The 23,953-nt window shown below is 41.6% G+C and overlaps 1 protein-coding gene and 1 long non-coding RNA gene across 8 annotated transcripts in view; both read left to right on the forward strand.

The window, feature by feature from the left end:
• The first annotated feature begins 46 nt into the window (after positions 1–46).
• On the forward strand, positions 47–12,610 carry LOC141567940 (uncharacterized). Of its 3 annotated transcripts, none has more exons than XR_012490936.2 (3): positions 47–6,007; positions 6,656–7,041; positions 7,126–12,610. It is a non-coding gene; the product is annotated as an uncharacterized LOC141567940 (long non-coding RNA). The 3 variants fall into 3 exon arrangements; XR_016021572.1 differs by having other exon boundaries at positions 7,129–12,610; XR_012490937.2 differs by having other exon boundaries at positions 51–6,007; positions 6,924–7,041.
• A 2,248-nt stretch (positions 12,611–14,858) lies between these two features.
• The window catches only part of PTPRC (protein tyrosine phosphatase receptor type C), a 96,544-nt gene continuing 87,449 nt past the window's right edge, over positions 14,859–23,953 (forward strand). For all 5 annotated transcript variants that reach the window (XM_019750883.3, XM_019750887.3, XM_019750886.3 and 2 more), the window contains exons 1-2: positions 14,859–15,013; positions 15,095–15,210. In XM_019750883.3, coding sequence (XP_019606442.3) covers positions 15,138–15,210 — 73 coding nt within the window. In that variant the 5' untranslated portion in view covers positions 14,859–15,013; positions 15,095–15,137. The remainder of the gene's footprint in view (positions 15,014–15,094; positions 15,211–23,953) is intronic.

The following is a 23,953-nucleotide window of genomic DNA, read 5'->3' on the forward strand; positions in this document are numbered from 1 at the left end:
AAACTTAAAAAGTGTTTTTCCAATTTGGTTGAGATCTAATTGACATACGCCATTGGATTAGTCTAAAGTACACAGTGAGAGTAAGTCAAAAGACAGCTCTCGGGTGATGTATGGGTTACCTTGCTAATGATACTTGAAATGGGTAGAAAGAGCTTTTCATTGAAAATGTAATAGTTGGACGTACTTTTCTAATGGGTTAGCCTGCCTACAGTATATGAATAATTCTTTCCTTAGATAGGGAGGGAAGTACAGTGTTGGAGGCAGTTACTGTTTAGAATTTCAAATTCTTTGAAATAAAAACCACATATTCAAATGCTTTCCTAAGTGGAAAAGGAGAAGAAATAGCATAAATACCCCCTAAAAATAGCTTCCTGCCATTACATTTTTCTTATGAAAGTCCTTATCAGTCATGTAGACCGTGTTTCTGGTCAACAAGTTCGTGGATTTCTTATAGGACTGGATTCCAGTCAATGTGTTACTGAATTGCTGTACCAGACTTTTGTGTTTCAAAGTGATTTAACAATCGTTATCAAAACCAAGCAAGACTGCGATGTACAAAAAAGAGACTGTCAGTGTCTGTCTAACGCTCAGAGAGAATCACTGTTTCCCTTTTGGAAGCCACACTTCTGGACCTGTATCTATGTACACATTTGTGTTCACATATGCATGTGTGCACACACACACACTCACACACACAATTCTACATCAAAGGAATCTTACAAAATGTGCTCTGCAGAACCTACTTCTTCCATCCATAAATGAGCACGCCCGTTTTCCAGGAAGACAGACAAGCTCATCCATGAATGTCTGTTGGAAGAGCCTACGTTTATTTACGCCCGTTTAAAACTATCACCACAGACAACCAGACGGAGGCTAACTCTCTTCCAACACAGCCAAACATGGACCTTGCCCTTGTATTTCAAAGAAACAAAGTTTAAAGCAAAAAACAACAACGAAAATTGCCCGGATCCAAGGATCGCCTTCGGTCAGGGTCAGTTGGGATCAAAAGGGTGAATCTAACAGAATGAGTTGAATTCTTTCTGCAGCCTTGATTCCAATGACTACCATGAAAATATATCCTTCCCTCCTACACCTGAGAAGATAAAGTCCGTTTGTCATCGATACAGTCCTGTTGCACACCCTGCCCCTTTGCTTCTTTTCAGTCACTGGTTTACCTTTTTATAAACAACGAAAGTCATGATGACCAGGGAAGGGCTCCCCCTGAAACAGAAAACTCCTGTTTCTGGGCAGAATAGAGATTGTCAACCCTATCCACATGGTCTGAAATCACACATTCTTCATGTAAACAGAGAAGGATACTTTCTCGAGTTAGGATGCGTACACGAGTCCAGGACAGGGATGTACGTGAGCTCCATGTGTGTGTCAGGGGTGGCTGGGGCCTGTCCTGGCTGGAGGAGCTGCTTTGCCTACAGTGTGTGTCACCTACATGTGAACGCTAGGACACGTGCTGCCTCTGCCACAACCACCCCGGCTCCATCCTGGCCACTGAATTCAGCTCTCAGTGGTGAACTTGGGGCTCAGCATCACCCTAGCCAACAGCCTGCACTGTGAGACCCAGGCGGCTGCTTCCTGCACCTCCCTCCCATGTCCCCTCCACCCAGCATTGGAAAGAAGTCCCACAGGGGGCAGCCCTGCCTCCCCATCCAGCACAGGGAGGTTTTGCAGGGCAGTGAGAGCAGGCTGGGCTCTGAGCCGGAATTGCCAAAAGGGGAAGCACCGCCTTCCTTTGAGCAGGCGCCCGGCCCTGGCTCTGGGCAGAGGGGAGCCTGCTCAGTTCACCACAGAAGACCTGCTCCCAGCACCTGACCGTGCAGCCCCAAGGAGCTGCGCGTTTGAGTCAGGAGGGCATTCCGGAGTGAGATGAAGGGCCAGGTTCCATTGCGAAGGCCACTTTGCCTCTGGCTTTATACGGTCCCAACTGACTGCCACAAGCCGGGGCCCCCTGGCTCTCAGAGGTTCGCCCCAAGGCTCCCAGCCCACGCTTTGCACCTGCACCAGCCCGCTCCGACGCCTCGGCCCAGCGGAGCGTTGTAGGCGGAGCTCATTTCCGCCCACATCAGACACAGAGAGGGCTGTGTGAAGTGCAACATCTGAGCCCTCCATTAGCTGTTTTGCATCTTATAGACCAAGATGCCACTTCCTCCACCATGTGTCGGTGGAAGACCACGTGGATATGCTGTGGCAGAGGGTCCTCGCCCTAACAGGGCTAAGGTTCGACAAGTCTTTCCTTACTCACCCTCGCTTTCCAGGGCCACTCACATCACAGATTCACTCCATTGTCCTCTTTTCTGTCACTGTACACATTCTGGGGGGAGGGGAAGGGAGGGGAGAGGTAATGTATCTACCAAAAGTTTATTAGAAGCACCAGGACATAAAGAAGATGAAATAAAGAACACGGGATGCTACCAAGTTGTACAGTCTTCTTTGAAGGAAATTGGAAATGAGTAGACGGCAGAGAGGAAGAAAAAGGAAGTGCTCGGAAGGTGTAGAACAGAAGACGCTTGGAACTGGGTGAGGATAAAGAGGCCTTTACTTTCACCCACATCTACCGGACCATCCGCCTCCTGGCTTTTCCTTTGGTTCTGGCCCTCGTCATATTGCCCCTCCAGTCAGTCACGTGCACCCTATGCTGCTGACAGAGTGATTTACCAAAAATAAATGTCATTGGATTCGACCCCAGCTGACACTGCTTTGATGTCGTCCCTTGCCCACAGGAGGGATTCTGAACCGCTAGTATCACATCCCAGGCCGGTCCTGGGCTGGGAACAGCCCCTCGCTGCAGATGCTGCCACTGTGCACTCTGGCTCTGTTACACTGAACTCGCACTTCCTCAAACAAGGTGTCCTAGTGGAACGCTCTGCGCTGGGGGGCTGGGCCTGCTGCCCCTCCCCCACCCCTCAGTGGGCTCTGCACCTTCTGCTGTCCCCTCAAGCATCCTTGATGACTTCCTCCTTTAGGCCACAATGAAATGATCCTTCACACTGCATCTTAATTATTTGTTCATAGGTCTGTTTCTGTAGTGAGCTGCTGGTGGGTATGGACTGTGCTCTGGCGGGTTTTGGTGTCCTGATGTCCTATCGCCGATGCCTGGAATATACTTGATATACTTCTACAAACATTGGTTCAAGACTAAATGAATGAATAGTCCATGGCAGGAAAGTCTTTTCCCATGTGGTAACTCAGGGCACTTTCTGTTGCAACTGTCACAAAATGTGACTTCGTCTCCTGTAAGCAGAGACTGAGGGCTGTCCCTAGACCAAGCACGCAGAAACGACATGACATGTTCCCCACATCTCTGAGTTCGCAGCCCTGTCGTGGCATCTAAGCTGTTTTGGCTCTAGGTTGGAAATTAGTACGACAGCAAGAGAAGGTCTAGACTCCAGCCATTTTCCTTGTTACAATTTTCAGTCTAGCAGAAAAACAAAAGTGAAAGTTCTTTCCCAGAAATGCCAGTTCAGATTGCCTGAGGCGAATTACCTCTGACTGGTTTATGCAGCCTGTGGGAGCCGTTTCTCTGACCAGGAGGACGCTCTACGCATATGAATGGGGGTCGTGTGCTCCTTCAGAGCTGCAGGACCTGACAGTGGAGAGGAAGACATCGTGCTCAAAGGGGGGCTGGAAGGAGGGTAAATTAACAGGGGTGACAAAAACCGTAGGTCAGTTACAGGGTAGGGAAGGAAACTCGTTCTTAGGACCTGAATTTGGGAAGTTGGCGGCTTCGTTTGTGTCTCAAATCGTAATGGTGAAACCAGAAAAATCATCTCCTATTTGATTTTAGTATAACGCATAGCGTTCAACGTCATTTTTAATGGAAACTGCTCATTTTGATAATGGAACCAAGAAAACCAATTATTTTGATAAATACAGTCAAAATTGTTGATTCATGTGGCCCAATGGGAACGGACATTTGTGAGGGGTGAGACTAGTGAGATAGTCACGGAGTTTTCAAAAAGATTAAAAGTAGCCTTTCATTGTTGTGTCTGTTATAATAAGAGTTACTCCAGTCATCTGTTGCTGCTTAACAAACTGTCCAAAAAATTAGGGCTTAAAACAAACTGTTATTATCCTGCCTCATGATTCTGGGGACCAAGAATTTGGATAGCGCACAGCCAGATAGCTCATCTTGCCCTGAAACCTGGCACCTCAGCTGAGGTGTCTCAGTGTTTGACAGCTGGAACAATCGGTGGCCAGTCGGACATCTCTCTACCTTTCTACCAAATCCAGCCTGCAGCCTGTTGTTGTATAGCCGATGAGCAATGAAAGGTTTTAAAATGTGTTAATGTTAAAAAAAAAAAAATCTAAAGAAGAATAATGCTCCATGAGTCTGAAACTTCAATGAAGCCCAAATATGTATCTGTAAATAAAGCTTTATTGGAACACAGCCACACATATTTGTTTAACTACTGGCTACTCTCTTCAACCATATATCCTGAAAAACCTCACATTTACTCTCTGACCCTTTACAGAAAAATGTGCTGACCTTTACTTTAAATGACTTTGACATATGGATACCTTAGGCTCAAGGGGTCAAGAGCGAATGTTCAAGAGACGGGAAATGGAAGCCGCCATTTTCTTAAGACCTTTTCTATTGTCCCAGGCTTGTCAAAGAAGATGTGGTCACCCTTAATCTCTCACACTTGACCTACAGCCTCTTCCCAAAAGAGGAAACTTTTGGAGGGCAGAGGGTATTTGTCGAATAATTTCCTCCTAAGTCAGTGAACATTCTCATAATTACTGTTCAGTTATTAAAGTGATAAAATCTCTTTGCCTTGATTTCAAACTTGAAGAAAAAAAAAAGAAAGCTACTTCCATCTTACCTTCCCCTTTAGTTTAGAAATGAGGATCAAATGTAGAACTAGAGACTTTAGACTTCGCATAGCTCTTAGCCTTCTGACCTCATGCTAATAAACTTTAAAAGTTCTTTCTGATCTGACCATGATATATATATAATTCATCCAGATGTTTCCAAACGAGGATAATTGATTTCTTTTTAATGAAGAAGTTATTATTAAATAGCAGCCCTCTTGATTTTCCAGTCCATGTTAAATCAGTGAGGTGGAATGTTGTCAGCTGGCAGCCCTTTCATGTGTTCAGACTGGGGGCTGAGGTCCCACTCTCATGCTTGCCTTCTGTACTGACCAGAGAGGAGGGAAAGAGCTTCCTTTCACCATTTCCCCTAAACATAATGCTTCTCTCTAAAGCAACAAAGGTCAAAACCCCCCAACGAGCACCTTCCAAAAGACAGGCACTCTTCCTGGTACCAGTGATTCGATGGTGGACAAGACGAACAGGCCCCTCACTGGCCTGGAACTTACATTCAAGTGGGAAGGGCAGATGAAAGGCTAGTAAATATATGGACAAATAAAAATATCTCAAAGATTGAAAATGTGACAAAGGATAAGATTAAGGTTTGAGAAGACAGAATCAGAGTTGGGGCTCTTGTTTGGAGAGGATGTCCAGGGAGGTCTTCCTGACAGCTAAGCCATGATGTCCAAATGAGAAGGACTTGGTGATGACAAGTAAGGAGTGAGGGTTACAGCATCTGTAATGGGATCAAGACAAACATGGGAGGAGCAGAGAGCAAAGCTGACGGCATCAGGTGTGAAAACCAGGCTGGGGCTGGAACTTACAGGGCTCTCATAAGGAGTTTGGATTTTATCTGAGTTGCAAGTGGAAGCTTTAAACAGATTTTATGCAAGGACATAACACAGACTTTCATTTTGAGAAATTCTTGCTGCATTGTGGAGAATGGCTTCAAGGAGAACAGGAGTGCAAGCTGAGAGCAAGGTTAGGAGGCTGGACTAGTTTCCAGGAGCGCAGTGTGTCACACACACACGGCAGTCGTGGAAGTGGGAAGAAAGCACTGAAATGAATGCACATTCTAGACACAGACTTGAGAGAACTTGCTTCTGGATTGGGCTTGGCCGCTTGAGATGACGATGGGGGACAAGGAAGATGGAGATCCAAGAGGACTTCCAAATGTCTGGTAGGTGGTGGCCCTACGTCAGGTGGAGTGTGCTGGGCAGGAGGAGGGCAGGCTGAGGAGGGGGAAATCAAGAGTTCAAGTTCAACATGGTTATCTGTGGGATGCCCAAGGGCCTTGTCATTTTGGGCAATAGGAAATGGGGGGCAGGGCACAGAGATAAGATTTGGGCTGAGGGTAGAAAATATGGATGGTATTTGAATCCACGGGAATCTACGGTATTTCATTTCATGGGTGTCAATAGGTCATCAACACAGGGAGGAAGAACAGGCCCTCGAACAGCAATATTTAGACATTGGGTAGCGGAGATCAGGTGTTAACCCCCTGAAAAAAAATAATGCTTTTTATACAGTGTTTGCATTGTTCATTATTTCTGAGATAGGAGGGTATATTTGATTGAAAATGTTACTCGATTCATTTCTGCTTCCATCTGAGTTACATAGAGTTCGAATTATTTGTAAATGAAATCTCCTTCATGGTGAAATTTTGGGGGTTGGATTGCGTTCAAATTTAAGTTCTGTCTGATAAGAATACGTATCAGATTTTTATCATCATTCATGGTAACTAACTAACTCAGTCATTTATTGAACTGGTACATGAACTAGGGCAAGTTTCCTCACTAATCTAGGCCTGCTTGTCCATCCATAACAGGATGACGCAAGAGTACCAACCTCACACTGGTGCTGTGATTGAACGAGAAAATTCATGTCAGTGCTTAGACAGATGGTGCTTGGCACATAGTAGGAGCTGAATGTACTTCCTACTGCTGGTCGTAGTAACACTGTTTACTTTGTGACTCTGCATGATGACCTTGGAATATCTGCCTGCCTATGTTCTTTGAAATTTTGAGATTTGCTCTTAGCTTTCTGAAAGGAGTGTTGTTTTTGATCGTCCATTATTTATTTGGACTGATTTCAAGCTGGATTCAGAAATTTTAGCTTGCAACTGCACACTTTGCAACATTTATAACCCTGTCTACTGATGGCTGACGTCTGCGGCTGTCCCACAGAGCTATTCAAACCCCTGCTGATTCAAAGGTAGAATTTTAGATTTTTCTTTTTTTTTTTGAGTGAAAAAATATGTAAAACACAGACTACTATTTGACGTCATTTTCAAATCAGCAGAGCAACCAAGAAAAAACTACCGTCAGCCAGTGCTTCCATATTAAAGTGACGACGGAGATTTTGAGGATGTGACAAGTGATGGAGAAATGCACGTGGGGCTAACATATTGGAGCGGGAAGACAAGGACCCCAGCAGACGTGTGAAGGCAGCATCAGGAACAACTGAGGCAAAGGGAAGTGTGCACCATCTTCTGGTTTTCATTTTCTATTTTGCTGAAAAATAATAATATTTGGTGTTATCATGAAGACTAAGTTAATTAATTAAGTAGGCATCCAATCTGTTACTTTAAGCCGTCTGAACTCATGATTGTCAAGCATGGGGTTTTGTTGGCACCAAAGGCGTCTGACCTTTAAAAACGTTTCTTGTTTTCTAGGAGACACACAGTGTTTCTGATACCTTATTACCTGTCAAACAATCTTGACGCTTTAGTTTTTTTATGGATTGCCGATATATTATTTTGTATATAAGGTAGTACATTTTCATGGTTCCAAAAAAGAACTGTAAACTAAGCAATGTAACAAAGGCGTCATGGTAGTGAGGGAATTGAGGGAAAGTGGAGATGGTTTAGAGAGAACATGTTAGGTCATAATTGGAGCGTGTGCTGAGGACATAACAGAGAGGTGTGACTTCTGTTTCACACCATCATATGTTCCAGCACTGTATTTCCTCATAGGATTTGGGAGCTAGTTTATCTCTTGTTCTAACCTTGGTGCATGTTGTGTTTATGCATCCAGCTTTGCAGCTTCACTAGACCAGAAAGAACAGTCATGAACTGCCAGGAGCCAGTGTAGAAAGAGAGGGAAGGAAGGAGAAAGGGAGGGAGAGAGAGAGGGAGAGGGAGAGGGAGAGAAACATCCTGCAGACCTCAAAGGAACCAACAAATGGTAAATATGTTCTATAATCAGTAATGTGAGGCCTGCAGTAAACCACACACGTCTCAGCTAGGGCCTTATGAAACAAGAACTCTGGAGTCCACAGAAGACTAGGCCAGAGTGGAATATTCTCTTAGTTTGTTAAAAACTACAAGACTTTCTCTGGGCGGCCCATTTGGAAACTGGTCTCAGCAGTCATTGCCTGTGTCAGAGTTCTTTATATTTATGACTGGCTAGTAAGCAATCTGAGCTCATCGACATGCAAACATTAAATAATCGTATTTGTCTCCTGCTTCTGGTCAGCGACTTCCGTGATTCTAAGACACACGTTTTATAAAACATGTTTTAACATTGCTGAAATCAGAAGAAATCTTGCAACTGACAGTGCTTTTAAGCTGATTTAAAAAAAGAAACAGCATTTTGAATTTCCCTTCTCCATCTCTTGGAAATATATAGGGCAAGTCTCACAACTTCCGAGTTATTTTGGGTTGAAAAAAAAAAAAAAAGGATCATTCCAGCTGAGTTAAACCCTCCAATCTCAGGTTCAATCTAACTCTTTCACCTCCTCTCTTCCTCTAGCAGCTGTCAGGCCAGGGCTCGAGCAATCGAGCAATCGAGCAATCGTGTGATTTGCCGGAAGGACCGATTGTGTAAGGTCCTCGTCCCTCCCTCCCAGGTCTCTCCTCCTCTCTTTCCTTGGGGCCAGAAGGAGGAATAGGTTGTATGTTCTATTGCACATGCTTTTAGTTATAACCTACTGTGTTTACACCATGACCTGAATGCTTGTTAACTCATTTAGTTCTTATAGCAACACTAAGAGTGTTTTAACTCCATATTAGCGATGAAATCACTGCTGGAACTAGGATTCAGCCATCTTTCTTGACCGCTAGGCAAAATCCCTTTTTCTTATTTATATCAGCGTTGTCTATTTTACATCGTTGGCAGTAATGTACAGGGATGCGAGGGCTAAGCTCTCTGGAAGAGTCAAGGTTCGAATCCCCAAGTAGGAAAATCTGTCTGAGCAGCACCTCACCCCTTTACACAGCTTGACGTTGACAAGACTTATATTTGTCTGGATGTGCATTTTTTTTTTTTTTTTTTTTTTTTTTAAGGGGAACAGGACTTTATTGGGGAACCGTGTGTACTTCCAGGACTTTTTTTTTTTTTTTCCAAGTCAAGTTGTTGTCCTTTCAGTCTTAGTTGTGGAGGGCGCAGCTCAGCTCCAGGTCCAGTTGCCGTTGCTAGTTGCAGGGGGCGCTGCCCACCATCCCTTGTGGGACTCGAGGAATTGAACTGGCAACCTTGTGGTTGAGAGCCCACTGGCCCATGTGGGAATCGAACTGGCAGCCTTTGGAGTTAGGAGCATGGAGCTCTAACCGCCTGAGCCACCAGGCCGGCCCTGGATTTGCATTTTATACAAAGATAGAGGGCAGTTTTACTAAGTAACATGGATTTCCTCACTTAACACCGACATTTTCAAAAGATGAAATGTCAGAATTGCAGGAATGTATTTTTAGATCAAACGATAAAGATGGAGACGTGTTCCCTCCTTTGTGCTCCTGTAATATTTTGTTCACGGATAAGAATATGTATCAGATTTTATTATTGTTCATGGTAACTAACTCAGTCATTTATTGAACTGGTAAACATTTCTTCCACCATCATCCCTTGTACTAGAGCACAAGCATCCCGAGCATTCGACCATCTCCCACTCTTGCGAAACCCCCAATATGTTGGCCAACCACAGCCTCACGTGTGAGTCGCATTCATTCATTCATTCATTCATTCAACAAATATCAAACGGTACCAAACACTCACTCCTTAGACTTCATGGCTCGTCCTCCAGAAATCAGAAAACAGGCAAAATTCTGAGACAGGAACTAGCAGAGAGGGGCCTCTTTTAAGTGGGATGGTCAGGGAAATGTCACTGAGAAGGCGACATGTAAGCTGCTACTAAAAGGAAGTTATGTAAAGAGTGGGTGGTGGGGGTGAAGCAGGAAGAGCATGCTGGGCAGAGGCCCTGAAGTGGGGACGAGCTTGGCATTTCAAAGAACAAAAAGACCAGCGTGGCTGGAAACAGGCATTAAATGAGTTGAGGAATGTGGACAGAGGCTGGATTTTATTCAGCGTGCAAAGTGGAAAAGTATTCAGAGGTGCTGTAGATGTATCCCAACCTGGTGTGTATTTAGAGGAGATCAAAACGATTGCTCTGGGGACAATGTCAAAGGGAGATAAAATGGAAGCTTGGAGAACAGTTCCAAGGCTGTTTCACCCATGATGGTACCTTGGTCCTAAGTAATAGAATTGGAAATGGAGCTCGAGTAAGCGGGTGGAGCTAGAACGAAGGGGACGTGGCAATAAATTGAATGTAGTTGTGGCAGAAAAGGAGAAACAACAAAAATAAATAAAACTAATGTTTCCGGCAGAAGTTCCTGGATGTAGGCTGGTACATTGACACATTGGGATAAGATCGGGAGTTGGGCAGTTTGAAAAAGGGATGGGTCGAGACTTCCACATTCTGTTGAATAACAAATGTGATTCCAGGGACGTGAACTATAGATCTGATGGGAGATATATACTTGCGAGACATCAGCATGAAGGAACTCACCCAGAAAGAGAGAAGTGGGCTGACGATGGAGCTTTGATGTGTGGTGACCTGGAAGTCCGGCAGAGGAAGAGGACCCAACATGGCAGCTGCTGAGGACAAGCCGCGGAGGGTCCCTGAAAATCAGCCGATGATGGTGTTTTGGAAACTGACAAAGAAAAGGGTTAGAGAAGAACTTAACTGTATTTCGTGCAGCTGAGAAGTAACATGAGATGAGGACAGAAAGATAAGTGATGGTGTCACGTCTGGGAATATAGATTATCATTGGCAAGAAGACTCAAGAACAAGGTTTCCAGCACTTCCAGAGCCCCCCATTTCTCTGAAGATAAAGATAAATCTCTTAGGACACACAGGCCTAGCAGAGTTTGGCTATTATCCCTCTGACGTGTCATCTTTTTTGCTTTGTTTTTATGCCTCACTTCTTTTTGTAAAACTTGAGATACAGTTGACACATAGCACTGTGTAAGTGTAAGGTGGATACTATGTTGATTTGGTGCATTTATCTACTGCAATTTCCAGGTTCTGTTTCTCTCTGCCAGCCATACATGCCTCTTCCTAATCCTTCCGCACACTCTCCGCCTTTACATAGACGATTCTTTCTGCCCAGAATACCATTTTCCTCTCCACGACCACTTACATTCTATTATTATTTTAGGTCTATCTTCATTGCTTTTTATTTCAGGCAAAATCCCCTGACCGCACGACTGCATCAAATATCCTATTATGTGCTTATTTCATAACATCAAGTACCTCCTGTGTGCTGGAATGATCATTCGTTAATTAATGATTAACTTAATTACTTTTGTCCCTTCCACTGAAGGCAGGGAAGCACATGTGTTTTTTGCTCAGCATTTTTCTTCATGAACAGAAAAATGATTGTCTTATATTAGGGGATGACTATTTGTTGAATGAATGAATGAATAATGTCTGTTTCTGCAGTTCACCTCGTATAATCTGTTTCTGTCTTTATAAAACCTTTACTACATGTAACTCAAAACCTGGAAAATGGTGATTAAGTAAAATATCATTTTGCATTGAACAATCTATTAACTAGCTTTTAACAATCTATCAGACATCAATCAGCTATGATCATTTTGAAATTGCATTGGTGAAACTTTGAAATTGTTTTCAATACATACTGTTTCAACCACTCAGGAAATACCACACTCTATTTTTTACGTATAAACTCGAATGTTACTTCCTGGTCCTTTCCCAGCCTCAGGTGTTCCTCTTTAATTTTACTTTTCAATTACAGTTGACATGCGGTAGTATATTAGTTTCAGATGTACAACATGGGGGTTAGACATTTATGTAACACGATGCAATCACCCCACAAGTCCAGTCTCCATCTGACAGCATACACAGTTATTACCATATCACCGCCTATATTCCTAGCACTGTCCTGTATGTCCCCGTGACTGTTTCTGTAACTGCCAATTTACACTTCTTAATCCCTTCACCTTTTTCACCTGTTCCTCCAACCCCCAGTTGTTCTTTAAAAATGCCGTTTATCAGCAGCCTGCCCACTCTCTCTTTCAGAATCAATGAGAGTGGCTCCCACCAGCATGTCACACACGCCCTCCATTTCTACAGGACTTTGTGGGCTGCTGCTTGCCCGGCCCAGATGCTCGGCCTGTGAGAGACAATGCAGACATTTCCTTGGATGCCCTTGGAAAGGCCAGCCGCTAGCCACCCCATCTAGGTGTCCAGGTTAGTGAAAGGCGAGCGATGCCCTGTCCCCCGGCGAGCTGCGGGGGCCTTCCTTCTTAGCACCGCCCTCCCCACCCCGGCTTGGGCCTCAGGCATCTCAGACCTCGGGCTCACGATTGTGTCTGCTCTGCCAGCACCTGAATTATGCAGATTTACTTACTGACTTCTCTCTGCACGATGCTCTATTTCTTTACACCTTTAGTGTCCTCAGTATAAAGTGTGCCACGCACAGTCTCCTATTTCCTGTAGACCCTGAACTCCGTTTGAACACATGAAAATAAAATATATCATTCTCCTCGTTTGGTGCTAGTATGCGTTGGGTTGAATCTCTATCCACCTGCCTGAATTGGAACTGAATCTCTGACAGTCTTACTATGTCTGCAAAGCTCTTTAAAAATGTCCCTTTAAGGCTTCTAAACCCGTGTTTAGCTTGTTATGGACAGAGTATGTCTTATATCCTTTGCTCCTTTGTACTGGATTGTCATGTGTTTTCCTCTGTATGCTGCCATAATAACAACACAACAGAACACAAGTGTTTGCTTGAGGATATTCAATCCCAACCCCCAAGTAGTTCTCCACTGCAAATGGATTTTAAGAAATTGGCTGTGGAGTTGAAGCTGATCCTGAAACAACACAAGTTTGAACTGTGAGGGTCCACTTATGTGCAATTTTTTCAATGACTACAAAGTCAGCCCTCTGTATCCGTGGGTTTTGAATCTGTGGCTTCAACCAACCACAGGTGGAAAAGTATTTTCCATCTGGGGTTGAGAATCCGTGGATGCTGACAGCTGACTGTGTGCATTGTTCTGTCATTTTATAGGGGGGTCTTGAGTATCCATGGGGGAGCCTGGAACCAATCCCTTGTGGATCTCTAGGGATGACGGTAGATAAGTTTTTTTTGGCGGTGGTTGGTGTCAAAGTTATGCTTGGATTTCTGACTGTGTGGGGTGTCGGTGCCCCTAATCCTGGTGTTCAAAGGTCCACTGGTCTTAAATTCGGAACCACTGCCATATATCTCAGTAGGCCTACCTACTGAAAAGTGGAGCTTACATTCGCGGCTATTTTACTTAAAAATATCTTTGCAAAAAGAGAACCACATCATTTTTATGGAATCACTAGTCTATCTTTTAGAGATTGAAAATGATAAAAATCCTTAGTAAGAAAGATTGGGGAAAGGGGGAAAAATGAAGAAGGTTTGTAAGGAAAGGAAGGAACGTGAGATGAAACTTGGAGAGGGTTCCGAACACAGCCTGTGCACTGGCTACATGCGAGAGCTTGGACCCAACCCCTACGCTCTCTGAACTTCCCGGATGAAAGAGGGATAAAACCACGAGGTCTCTCGCAGGCTGTTGTACAAATTAGATTACACAGCTGAAGGGCGACGCATCGTCCTGGAGGTGAGGACAGCCCAGTGAGTTAGCTATGATCATAACCGTCGTGATAAAATCGCAATCACAACAAAAATCTTATTATGATGCTATTATCCAGAACTTGAGCTATGGGACTACTTCTGTTTGTACAAAGGGTATGTGTGTGCAAATTTGGCCCTGTAGCTCCTAACAGCCAAAGTGAGAGTAAAACAAAGAAGTTTATAAATATCAAAAGATGTATTTCCGTCAACACAAGGACCCTAACAGTGCTTCCTAACTGGGGATTGGAGAGTTCCGGCAAGGGTTCTGTCTGTGTAGACGTCCCTAAGGCATTACCTATAGTTCACAGAATCATGCCTGGTATGTGTGTGCACTATGATTTTTAAATAAACCAGATGTGATAACGATATCAATTTATTTCATTGTACTGCTGAATCTGTAGTGGCTTCTTGCCAGTAGACATTTTTCTAATTTAGAGATGTACTAAGGACCTCAGCAGGATCACGAAAAGCGTTGTAGTATGTTAATGTATCTTTTAATCAAGAAGGTTGGGAAGTATTGCTGAGAGGGGAAAAAAAAGTTAACTTTTGTAAAAGATAGTTCTTGATTTTTATGGCAATTCTTCCCCTCACGAGCAGCTCTAAGACTATCTCAAGTCACAGAAGCACTGATTTTTTTGAAGCAGGATTTGCTGTAGTGGAGGGACATTCTGATTTCATCCCTGGCCCCACAAGGATATTAGTGAAAGATTTGGGACCAACCTGCTAAACTCTCTGAGAGGGCTTTTGCATAGGAAATTGGTTTGACTGCCCCATGGCCAATGGTCCCAGTTGCCAAAAATAACCAGATAGGCTGCTATTTATTCCTTCATTTGGTCATTTTAAATCATACACAGGTATTTCCTACTCGTGGCTCATCTTGCCAACCCCCATTTTTGGTATGCCTGTGCTAAATTTGTGTTTTCACCTTTTAGCTAAGAAAATGATTATTTGGGGAGAATATATTTTTTGTTTGTTTGTTTTTTGTAATGAGTACTGTAAGGGAGCATTAATTAGATACTCCAAAAACATTTTCCTTGAAGGAAAAAAGTCTTGTAAAAGGCCTACTAAGTCTAGTTGCTTGAAGTAAGGAAGTAAGATGCCTTTGCACTCAGTTTAAACAACTTTCTTGACTTCCTGTAAAGAGGACCCTTTGCTAACTTTGGAGAAGTTAGTAAAACCGAATCTGACTGACATCATTGCCTGGCAGCCCGTGTCACTAGCAAGTGGTTTGTTCTTAGGGTGACAGAGGAGGAAATTGCTCCCCGTCTGACAAGACGACAGTGAAGAGTATGCATTCATTTCTGTTATTTTTGATTTGGTTTTACAGAGAAAAATTTTTCAGAGATAACCATTATTTTGCCTTTTCAGAAGGACGCATGCTGTGTCATAGGAATACGGCTGATTTGCAGATATGACCATGCATGTGTGGCTGAGACTTCTCATATTTGGCTGTGCCCTTCTGGACATAGGAGTGTCTGGTGCAGGTAAGACCAAGGATATCATCCTTTCCTCGGCTTTTGTTTCCCTTGTGGATAGCCATCGGTTTGAAATGGACAAAAAAATAAGTGAAGGGTTGGTGACTGGAAGTGATGAAGGTGGCTGTGACCTGCTCAAGGGCATTGTAGTTGAGAGAGAGGTGGCTTGCTACGCGACAGAATACACTGTTTCTGTTTAAGAAGGCATATATGTTTGGGGAGGGGGGGGATCACAATTCGCAAGGAAAACCTTGTCTATCTGTATCTTTGTTTACGGACTGTTCAAGGGTATTAGCAAAGCCACATTGTTACCGAAGCCTTCCAAGTATACAAACGTAAACTTAGTCCAAGGAAATTTTAACAACAAAATAAGTGACTATTTATCCTTTTAAGAAAATTTATGAATTTTTTAAAAGTCACAATATGGCTTTGGTTGCCTGTAAACCACTCCCTGTTTCCGGCCAGAAGATTGCTTCCTCAAATTTTGATTACTAGTGAACTATTTTATTGAATACTTAGCTATAGAGTTTCAAACAATACACTTGGCTACTTCATAAAATAGTAACTTTTTGTGTATTCTCATCACAGAATGTGTTGGAAGTGAAGTTTTTGGTTCCCTACTAACAGTTTCAATGCTTATTTGCTTTGGAAATTCTTACGAAGCCACCGCCCTTCCTGGGGATGGGTACATGTCAGAACCTCGATGAGATAAAAATATGTAAACCCAGCAATCATGTAAATGCGGTATTCTGTAGGAAAAGATACTAATTGGACTCTCGGTACCTATTTAAATTGGAGATCTTTAAGTTGGAGATCTTTGTTGGGTCTGTTTAATGGGCATTTTTTTGGGAACAGTTTCAGTTCGGGACATGAGTACATTTCGGTTGATGATTAAATGTAGCTAATAAGTTGATAGTCAGTATTTCTGCTTATGATGTAGCATGAAAACACTGTTTTTTATTATTGGAAGGATACGGAAATGGTATTTTGGTAGGCATTTCAAGTCAGTTAGAAAAAAAAAAAGGAGAACATTGGTTTTAAAAGCTTTGCTTGTCGGAATTGACATAGAAATGTTTCTTGCTGACTGTCCACAGCTCTCCTTTCCTCTGAACGTCAGGGTATAGGTACCTCCTGAGTGTGGTACATGGTCAGTGTAAGCACGGAGTGTGCAAAGCAGTGTGAGATAGTGTGTGTGTGTCTTAACTACAAAGATGGATTAAAGCCATTTATATAGGTATACCATGTTGTCTCAGAACACAAAATGTTTAGCAAGTTACCCTCCCTGTAAGGGTGTTTATCATAACCAAAAACCACTGATAAAGGATGACACTTTTAATAGGGTGATCATATGTGTATTATACATCAGAGTAAACTTCCATTAAAAGTTCCCACCCAGGAACCGTTGCAACACATTTCTGAAAGAGCATCAAGGAATAAGAAAATATTGTTGCCCATAGAGCAAACCACCATAAAAATTTCAACTCAGTCTGTTAACTGTTTTTTACCGTAAGAAACATCTTGAATTTATAATCAAGTTGAGAGTATAAAATGATCTAAAACCCTTGAAATCAATTTAAATGGAGATACATAGATTTATTTGGAAAGAGCAAGTTTTTAAGTTCAATTGCTCACACAAGAATCAAGAGCAAACAATTTTCTCAAATGCATTGATAATCTTCCTGAAATATAATATATACTTACTTTTGGGGAAAAAAATAGATACAATCATCTATGTCTGCAAATCTTGTTTATCATGCATTTAAGTTCTGAGAGACATTTTGTGATTCAGTGTATCATTGGGGAAGTTAGTAGGCTTTATTTTTTAATTAATGCTTTAAATTATATATTTTTCTTCATTAGCAACCAATGAGTTGGATTATATATTTTATTTTAATGTGTTAAATTTAATGTTTGTAGGAAATATTAGACTTTTGGGTATCAAATCTATATGGTATACTCTGAAGATATAAAGAATAGGGCCAAATGCATAGAGACATCAGTGGATAAATATGTACACAATTCAGACATGTTACTTCATCTCCAAAATACAAGGAAGTTCAGCTTTGTCAGGGCAACAATGCTGGGGTAAGTTTTACACAAAAACTGGTAATCTCCGTGCTCTGTGCTTTTTTGCCATGAAAGCTGGAAACCAAAACTTTGTTTAAAACCTCTAACTCTGGGGGACGATGATGGTTTCAAGAATGCAGATAGAGATGAATGTTCACTGGGTCTAAATAAGGTTTCAGGCACCTTTATCCCTCCATCACAGCTTGGAGAACGTGAGTTATGAGTCATAACAGTTAAGATTCATTTCCTGCACCTAATTCTTCATTTTGCCATCGACATGAAGAGGAAACACCTCAGGTTGCAAACATGGAGTATGCCTTGCACATCACAGGTGTTCAAAACAAATTATGAATTGAACTTCATAAGCAATCCTTTTATGTTCTAAATACTCTGCAATGTAGAGATTTGTCAGTATGATTATTTATTGATTTTTTTAAAAAAAAGTATTTTCCCAATACAAACCTGCCTGAGACCCTTCTCATTACGGGAATTTAGAATGCATTTTATTAGAGGAAAGGTAAGGTGGGGTCACGGGTCTTTCTACGTTAGGAGGCACAGGGGCAGGTTGGTTGGCTTGAGCTGGGTCTTGTCCGTGTTCTGGGTCACGTGACATTCTCTCACCAGTAACAATGAACTAGTGTGGGATATACTCGTAGGTATTTCTACTCTGTTCATGTACATAGGAATCGCACATACATACTAGTGTGTTATATACACTAGTTACATAGTACACACAAGCATATGTATTCATAATACACACATATATAAATGTATATGTATGTGTGTATTATAAATACATACTTATATAGAAATAAATGAGCATATTTTTATGTAGTTACATAACACACACACACATCTACCATCTGTCTGCTGGTTCTCCACGTTTGTCTACATTTAAATATTGGGGTTCTACAGGCTTCCATTCTTGGCCAGTTGCCTTCGTGTTTCCTACTCTCAGAGCTTCTTCTAGTTCCGTCCTCCGTGTTGATGAGCCCAATTTTCCATCTCCTGACTCATCCCTCATAAGTGGGGCACCTGCCTTCTTTTCTAAGCTTCATCTCGTTTTGTGTTTGCAAAATATATACATATATTCTGAAATATATATATGTAAAGGCTCCCCAAGTCCTCTAATTTACTTTCTAAACATCTATAAAATCGTTTTCTGCTTTCCTCATCTCCTGAATTCATGGCCTTATCATTTCCACCTGGGGTATTAGAATAGGTTCTTCCTCTGTCTGGGGTCTCATCCGTTTCTTTCCACACTCTATAGCTCGAAATTGTAAGATAAAAGGGGGGAAATAACTGATGTCTGCTCACTGCTTTTGCTGTGCATTCTGAACTCCTTGCCAGAGCAACAGTCCTCTGACCAGCTGAGAGCTGGGCAGGCATCTTTTTTTTCTTTCTCTTCTGTGACTGATTAAAACAGACGACGCAGGAGGCAGTTTCAACACCCCCTCTACACTTCCTCACGGCTGCCCACTAAGGCTCTGTGCAAATCTTATTTCCTCTCGAATATTCTCTTCTATCACTCTTGCCACAAAATTTTGCCACTGAAATTTTACACTTTTACCACCTTTCCTTGGGGTTTTTCACATGTTGTTTCCATTGGTGGTTGTTGATGGTGGTATTTTTATTCTTTCTTTACTTACTGCCGTTGTAACTTACCTGACAGCAGAAATTATGTCTTATGCTTTTTTGGTGTCATGTGTACCTGATTTCTTACCAGGCACTGGAAAAATAAGGGATGTTTTGTTTGTTTGTTTGTTTTAACAAAACTGCAGATTATAATAATGGAAGAGAAGGAGGAGACGGACAAGAAAAATTTCAGAAAGGGAGGACAGAAGGCGGGAGAAACATGAGACGAAAAATGAGTCAGAGGCAAAGAGGGAGGATGGAGGCAGTAGGACCATTTTATCAAAATAATTTTGGATGTGGGTCTTTATAGGCTTTGTCTGTTTTTTTCTATTTTTTTCTTCTCCCCATTTTACCTCTCATCCGGAAAGATTCGCTGGCACCTTAAAAATCCATAGTTCAACAATGCTGTTCCTAAACAAGGTTTTCCTTCACCTACTCTTTGGATAGTCACACGAATGACACTTCATCTGGTGGGTCAGTTTGTTCTTCTGACACAGATGCCAATAGGAAGAACAGTGAGGAATGGGGAGGGAGATACGCTGCTAGCAGTGGGACAAGACAAATTCAGGTCCAGCCTCGCCGGTACCGGCCTGGGCACTGATGCTCGTGCCAGGGGGCTGGCTCCAAGGCCACAGGGAAGATGAAACATGCTGCATGTTGCTTGGTGCACAGAGAAGTTTGTAGAGAGTCCGGGCATCGTTTCCTACTCCATAAAGGGATAATGGATTTCCATCTGAGTGGACCAAGAATAGCAATTTGCACTCAGGTAGACTAATTTCATTGGTGGAAGCCCAGAGTTCATGTAGGCAAGGTTTAGAGTTCAGACCACGTGTGTGTACGTCGTCTTGGTGCAGAGGGAGACTTCCGGCGTTGCTCCAGATCTCTGATTTTTTCCAGCCATCTTGTATGTTTATAGGCCTATTTACACAGGAGAAAATTGGAATGGAAATCGAACTGAGTCTCTGCTTAAGCTTCATTTCACTCTAGTCTAAATAACTTCATCAGTAATCGACGCCCATACTAGTTGCCTGTTAACAAAGGACTAGCACATACATAAACATAGTGCTGTTTAGGGAAGGAGGAATGAAGAAAACGAAATGTGCAGGCTGTTCGTTTAGCAATATCTGTGATTGCCATCTCTTTCTACATAACACTGAAGTATGCAGAAATAAAAATTATGGTAACTATTAGATTTAGTGTACATGGCCCTAACCAGTATTTACAGTAGAAAATATCAAATTATCACCTAAAATTTTTAGTATGTCAGTGTGCTACTTCAATTTCAGTCTGGGGAATGACTATTTTTAGCAGAGTATTGTGTGTTCAGGAACCACAACAAAAACAAGAGAAAAAAAAAAGAAGCAAAAACTTTTCTACTCCTTCAGCCGGGACAAGCATAAATATACATAAAGTCAATGTTAGTGAAATACATAAGCATCTTCTGTGTCCATTCATAGTATTGATTCACTTCTGAAAAAGTAATAAGCAATATTATCAATGTTCTTCTTAGATTCTTTACTGAGGACCCCAACTCAAACATCTCCCATGATGCTTAGCTGTACAATTTTTAAAGATTAAGCATTTCTTTCTTGCTAAAAATAAGACACAAGTCTCTAAAGTGAAAAAGTTACTTTACTAAAACTTCAATTTCTCCTGTATATATATATATTGCATGGGTAATAAAGTGGTCACTCCATGCAATGATATTTAAGTAAAATTGATTGCCGCCCATATATTTTAAAAATTACTTTGAACCAAAATGCGAGCAACAGGAAGAAAGTCATCAAACCTCCAAAACAGTGATCTGCTACCAAGAGCTGAGTGCACGTCAGGTCAGAATCATCTTATTAGGAAATAAAAGCTGATAAGGACGAAAATGACTGATAGACAAGAAGAAATCATCTGTATTGTAAATAAAACAAAAACCATATTCAAATCTGATGGCCATGAAAATAGATTAAAGAAACCTATATAAATAACTGATGTTAAGAGATAACATCAAAGAGAAGATATCATGGCAATAGGTGTGTTTGCTCTATTTTAAATATCTCCCCTTAAAGTAAAAACAAAAACAACCCCCCCCTCCAGTTATTTGTTTACTGATAAAAGGAGTATTAAGCATTATGGGAAATGAGTCAGGAGCCATTCCGGTTGGAGGATACCATGGCATTTGGAGAGAAAACCATTTTGAAAATTTAATTCAACGAATTGTACGATCTTGACCCAAACCATTTCCCACCTCTGAGATACACTTTCCTCATCTATGAAGTGTCGCGGGCATTCAAAGGGGTCATATTTGTGAAAATGCTTTGAAAACCTTGAGATACTCTGCAAAGCTATAATTTTATTTTCGCTTTATTTGACCTCATGAGATCAGAGCACAGAGCTCTCTCCCATTGGAACACGATCACACATGACACCTGCCCCTTGGAAGTACTCTGAGGATGAGAGCTGCAGAGGAATACACCCTTAGAGATACTCGCGTTCTTTTAACTTTGTACCCCGTTTTAGGGATCTTTCAGGATAGTCTGGAGTCTTTTTAAATAGTTTGTAAATCCATCCCCTTTCCCAACTCTGCTAGGATTCTAATCACATCTGATTGTAACAACACATCTGATTGTCTCAAATCTTGCCTCCCTTCACTCTCTACCGTGTCCTACCCACCCCTCCTGGATGACCTCTGTGAAAGGTAAAGCTCACCTATGCCCATCCCTCCTTCAATGGCTTCCTGTGGCCTAGGGAACGCACTGGCCCCGTGACTTTGATCTCAAGGATGTGTTGACTCAACTTTTATGAAAATAAGCATTTAATTAGAATATACCAACATTTATGAGTTTTCCTTGAGGATAGATTTCACAGGAAAATATTCTAGTAAGCCAATTTAATTCCCTGAATAATTTTTAAATATAACCTGACTAAATCGTTACTAATTTTTCCATTTTATTTTTATTTTACTGAACTAATGTTCAACAAAGCCAGTTTTCATTTTGTTTTTATGATTACTGTTAAATTTATGAATGAATTTTTATCCACATCATTTTGCTGATGATAGCTTATGCCTTTGGGAATTTTCCATTATGGTTATGATTTTCATAAGTGTAATTTTGCTTGGCAAACAGTATACGTCTTAAATTTCAAAAAGGTTTTAATTCTTCTATTTAGTCAGAAACAAAATTTCCTGTGTGCAGTGTTAACCATTGCTAGTTTCTTTTCTTCTTTTTTCCATTTTAATGTAACGTAAAATGTAATTTATATAAGGCAATTTTTCACTTTTGTCAAATTTAGATTGAGCAGGCTGTGCCATTCTCAAATTTCTACTGTGTTGATATATCTATCAGCAACATTCATTTTGCGATTGACAGCTCTTTAGCAGGATTCATTTTTAAATTTTGAGAGTTGTGGTTATTTCTCAGTCAGCGGAAACTTTAAAAACACTCAGAGGAGTGCTGTGTAGTCTAGAATTGTTACATTTTAGTTCTTTTTCATTTGTATGTCATTCTCTGATTAGCTTACACACCTTGTGCCAACTTCTTACTCAATGGAGGATCAAAAAGTAAAGAGAAGCATCCGTATAATAAGTTTAAAATGTTCTCAGTTTTCAATGGTGGGCGGGGTCAAAAATAAGGCGTCAGAACATCCTATTTGGTCTCTGAATTTAGAAAAAATACTAGCTATTCCATGGTACACAGTTCTAATTTAATCCCTCTCGATGTCTCCAGCTCTCTCATCCCTTTGTGACATATTTTATATGCTCTTGTTGTAACGTGCATTTTCCTAAAACTAGACTGTTTTCCGGTCTCCAAACGGTTGGCCACCCTGTTGTTTCTTTCCTCCACATCTTTCTTTGAACTGGGCAAGTTATAATTGCTCTTCAAAGTTTAGTTCTGGGCAGCCCTCCCGCAGGGACAGCCCCTCCCCTTCCACACCTTCACTCCCGGACAGGTGTCCCTGTGCCGCCATGTTCCCATGAAGAGGGCTCTTGGAGGTCCCTGCACGTAGCTGTCTCTCTCAGCAGTTGGGGCGCTCACATCTGCTCTCACTGGGTCTCTCTGCTTATCGACCAGTGAGTACCAGCTCATCCTGGGCGCTTCTTGGTTAAATGAATGGATGGCCTGTCAGTGTAACCCAATTTTGTATGTAGAAAACACTTAACAACTCACACACACACACACAAAATCAGTTTCAGGTCTGTCCTTTTGTTGTTGTTGTTACTTAAGTGAATTTCTCATGATTAAATTTCTCCATCACAGAAAATTTCAGGAAATAGAAATTTCAGGAGAAAGAAAAAATATTGCTCAAAATCCTTGCTAACATTTCCTTTTTCTGTCTTCCCTCCTACTTTGCCTCTTGTGATCATGTGCTGTGTACAAAATTGCATATCCCAAGTTTTTTCCTGAGTAAACCATGATTATTCTAGGCAATTTGAGAAATACAGAAATGAATAAGGAGGCAAATAGAAATTCTCACAGGTTCCCAACACCCATCACCTGAAAACTTTCTGAGGGCTTCATTTCATTAGCTTAGCTGAATCTATGTACTTGTTCATGGATTCATTCCATGAGCAACCGTTTAGGAGAGTTTCCCATGATCCACGAGCTGGGGATACCACAGCCTCTATGATCCTCTATTCCTGAGGCAACGGCTGCTTGGAGACAGGGTTTTAAATCTTCCAAATTCTCCATAAGCTTCCTCCAAAAAGTAATCATATATATATTATATATATATATATATATATATATATATATATATATATATATATATATAATATATATATATGATCTGCAGATAATTGTTTGCATTCTCTATTTTTACAAATTATCAATAAAAAATTATTTTTAAATCTACATATAATACACAGTTTAAGTAGAAACTCTCTTCTTGCCAGCCTACACCAAGGCCCTGCTCCAAACAGATTTCCTCTGCAGGCTTTCGGCGATGGAGATTCTAGAGTGATACTAAGCGGTGCAGACTATTATTAGGTGTTGATAAATCAAGGTGCTCGAAGGGAAGAGGAACTAGCCGATAGCCCCAATGCATTTTGGTTGGTTTG

The sequence above is a fragment of the Rhinolophus sinicus genome, chromosome 6 (genome assembly GCF_057876585.1).
Source record: "Rhinolophus sinicus isolate RSI-liver-muscle chromosome 6, RSI-T2T, whole genome shotgun sequence".
Classification (NCBI taxonomy): Eukaryota; Metazoa; Chordata; class Mammalia; order Chiroptera; family Rhinolophidae; genus Rhinolophus; species Rhinolophus sinicus.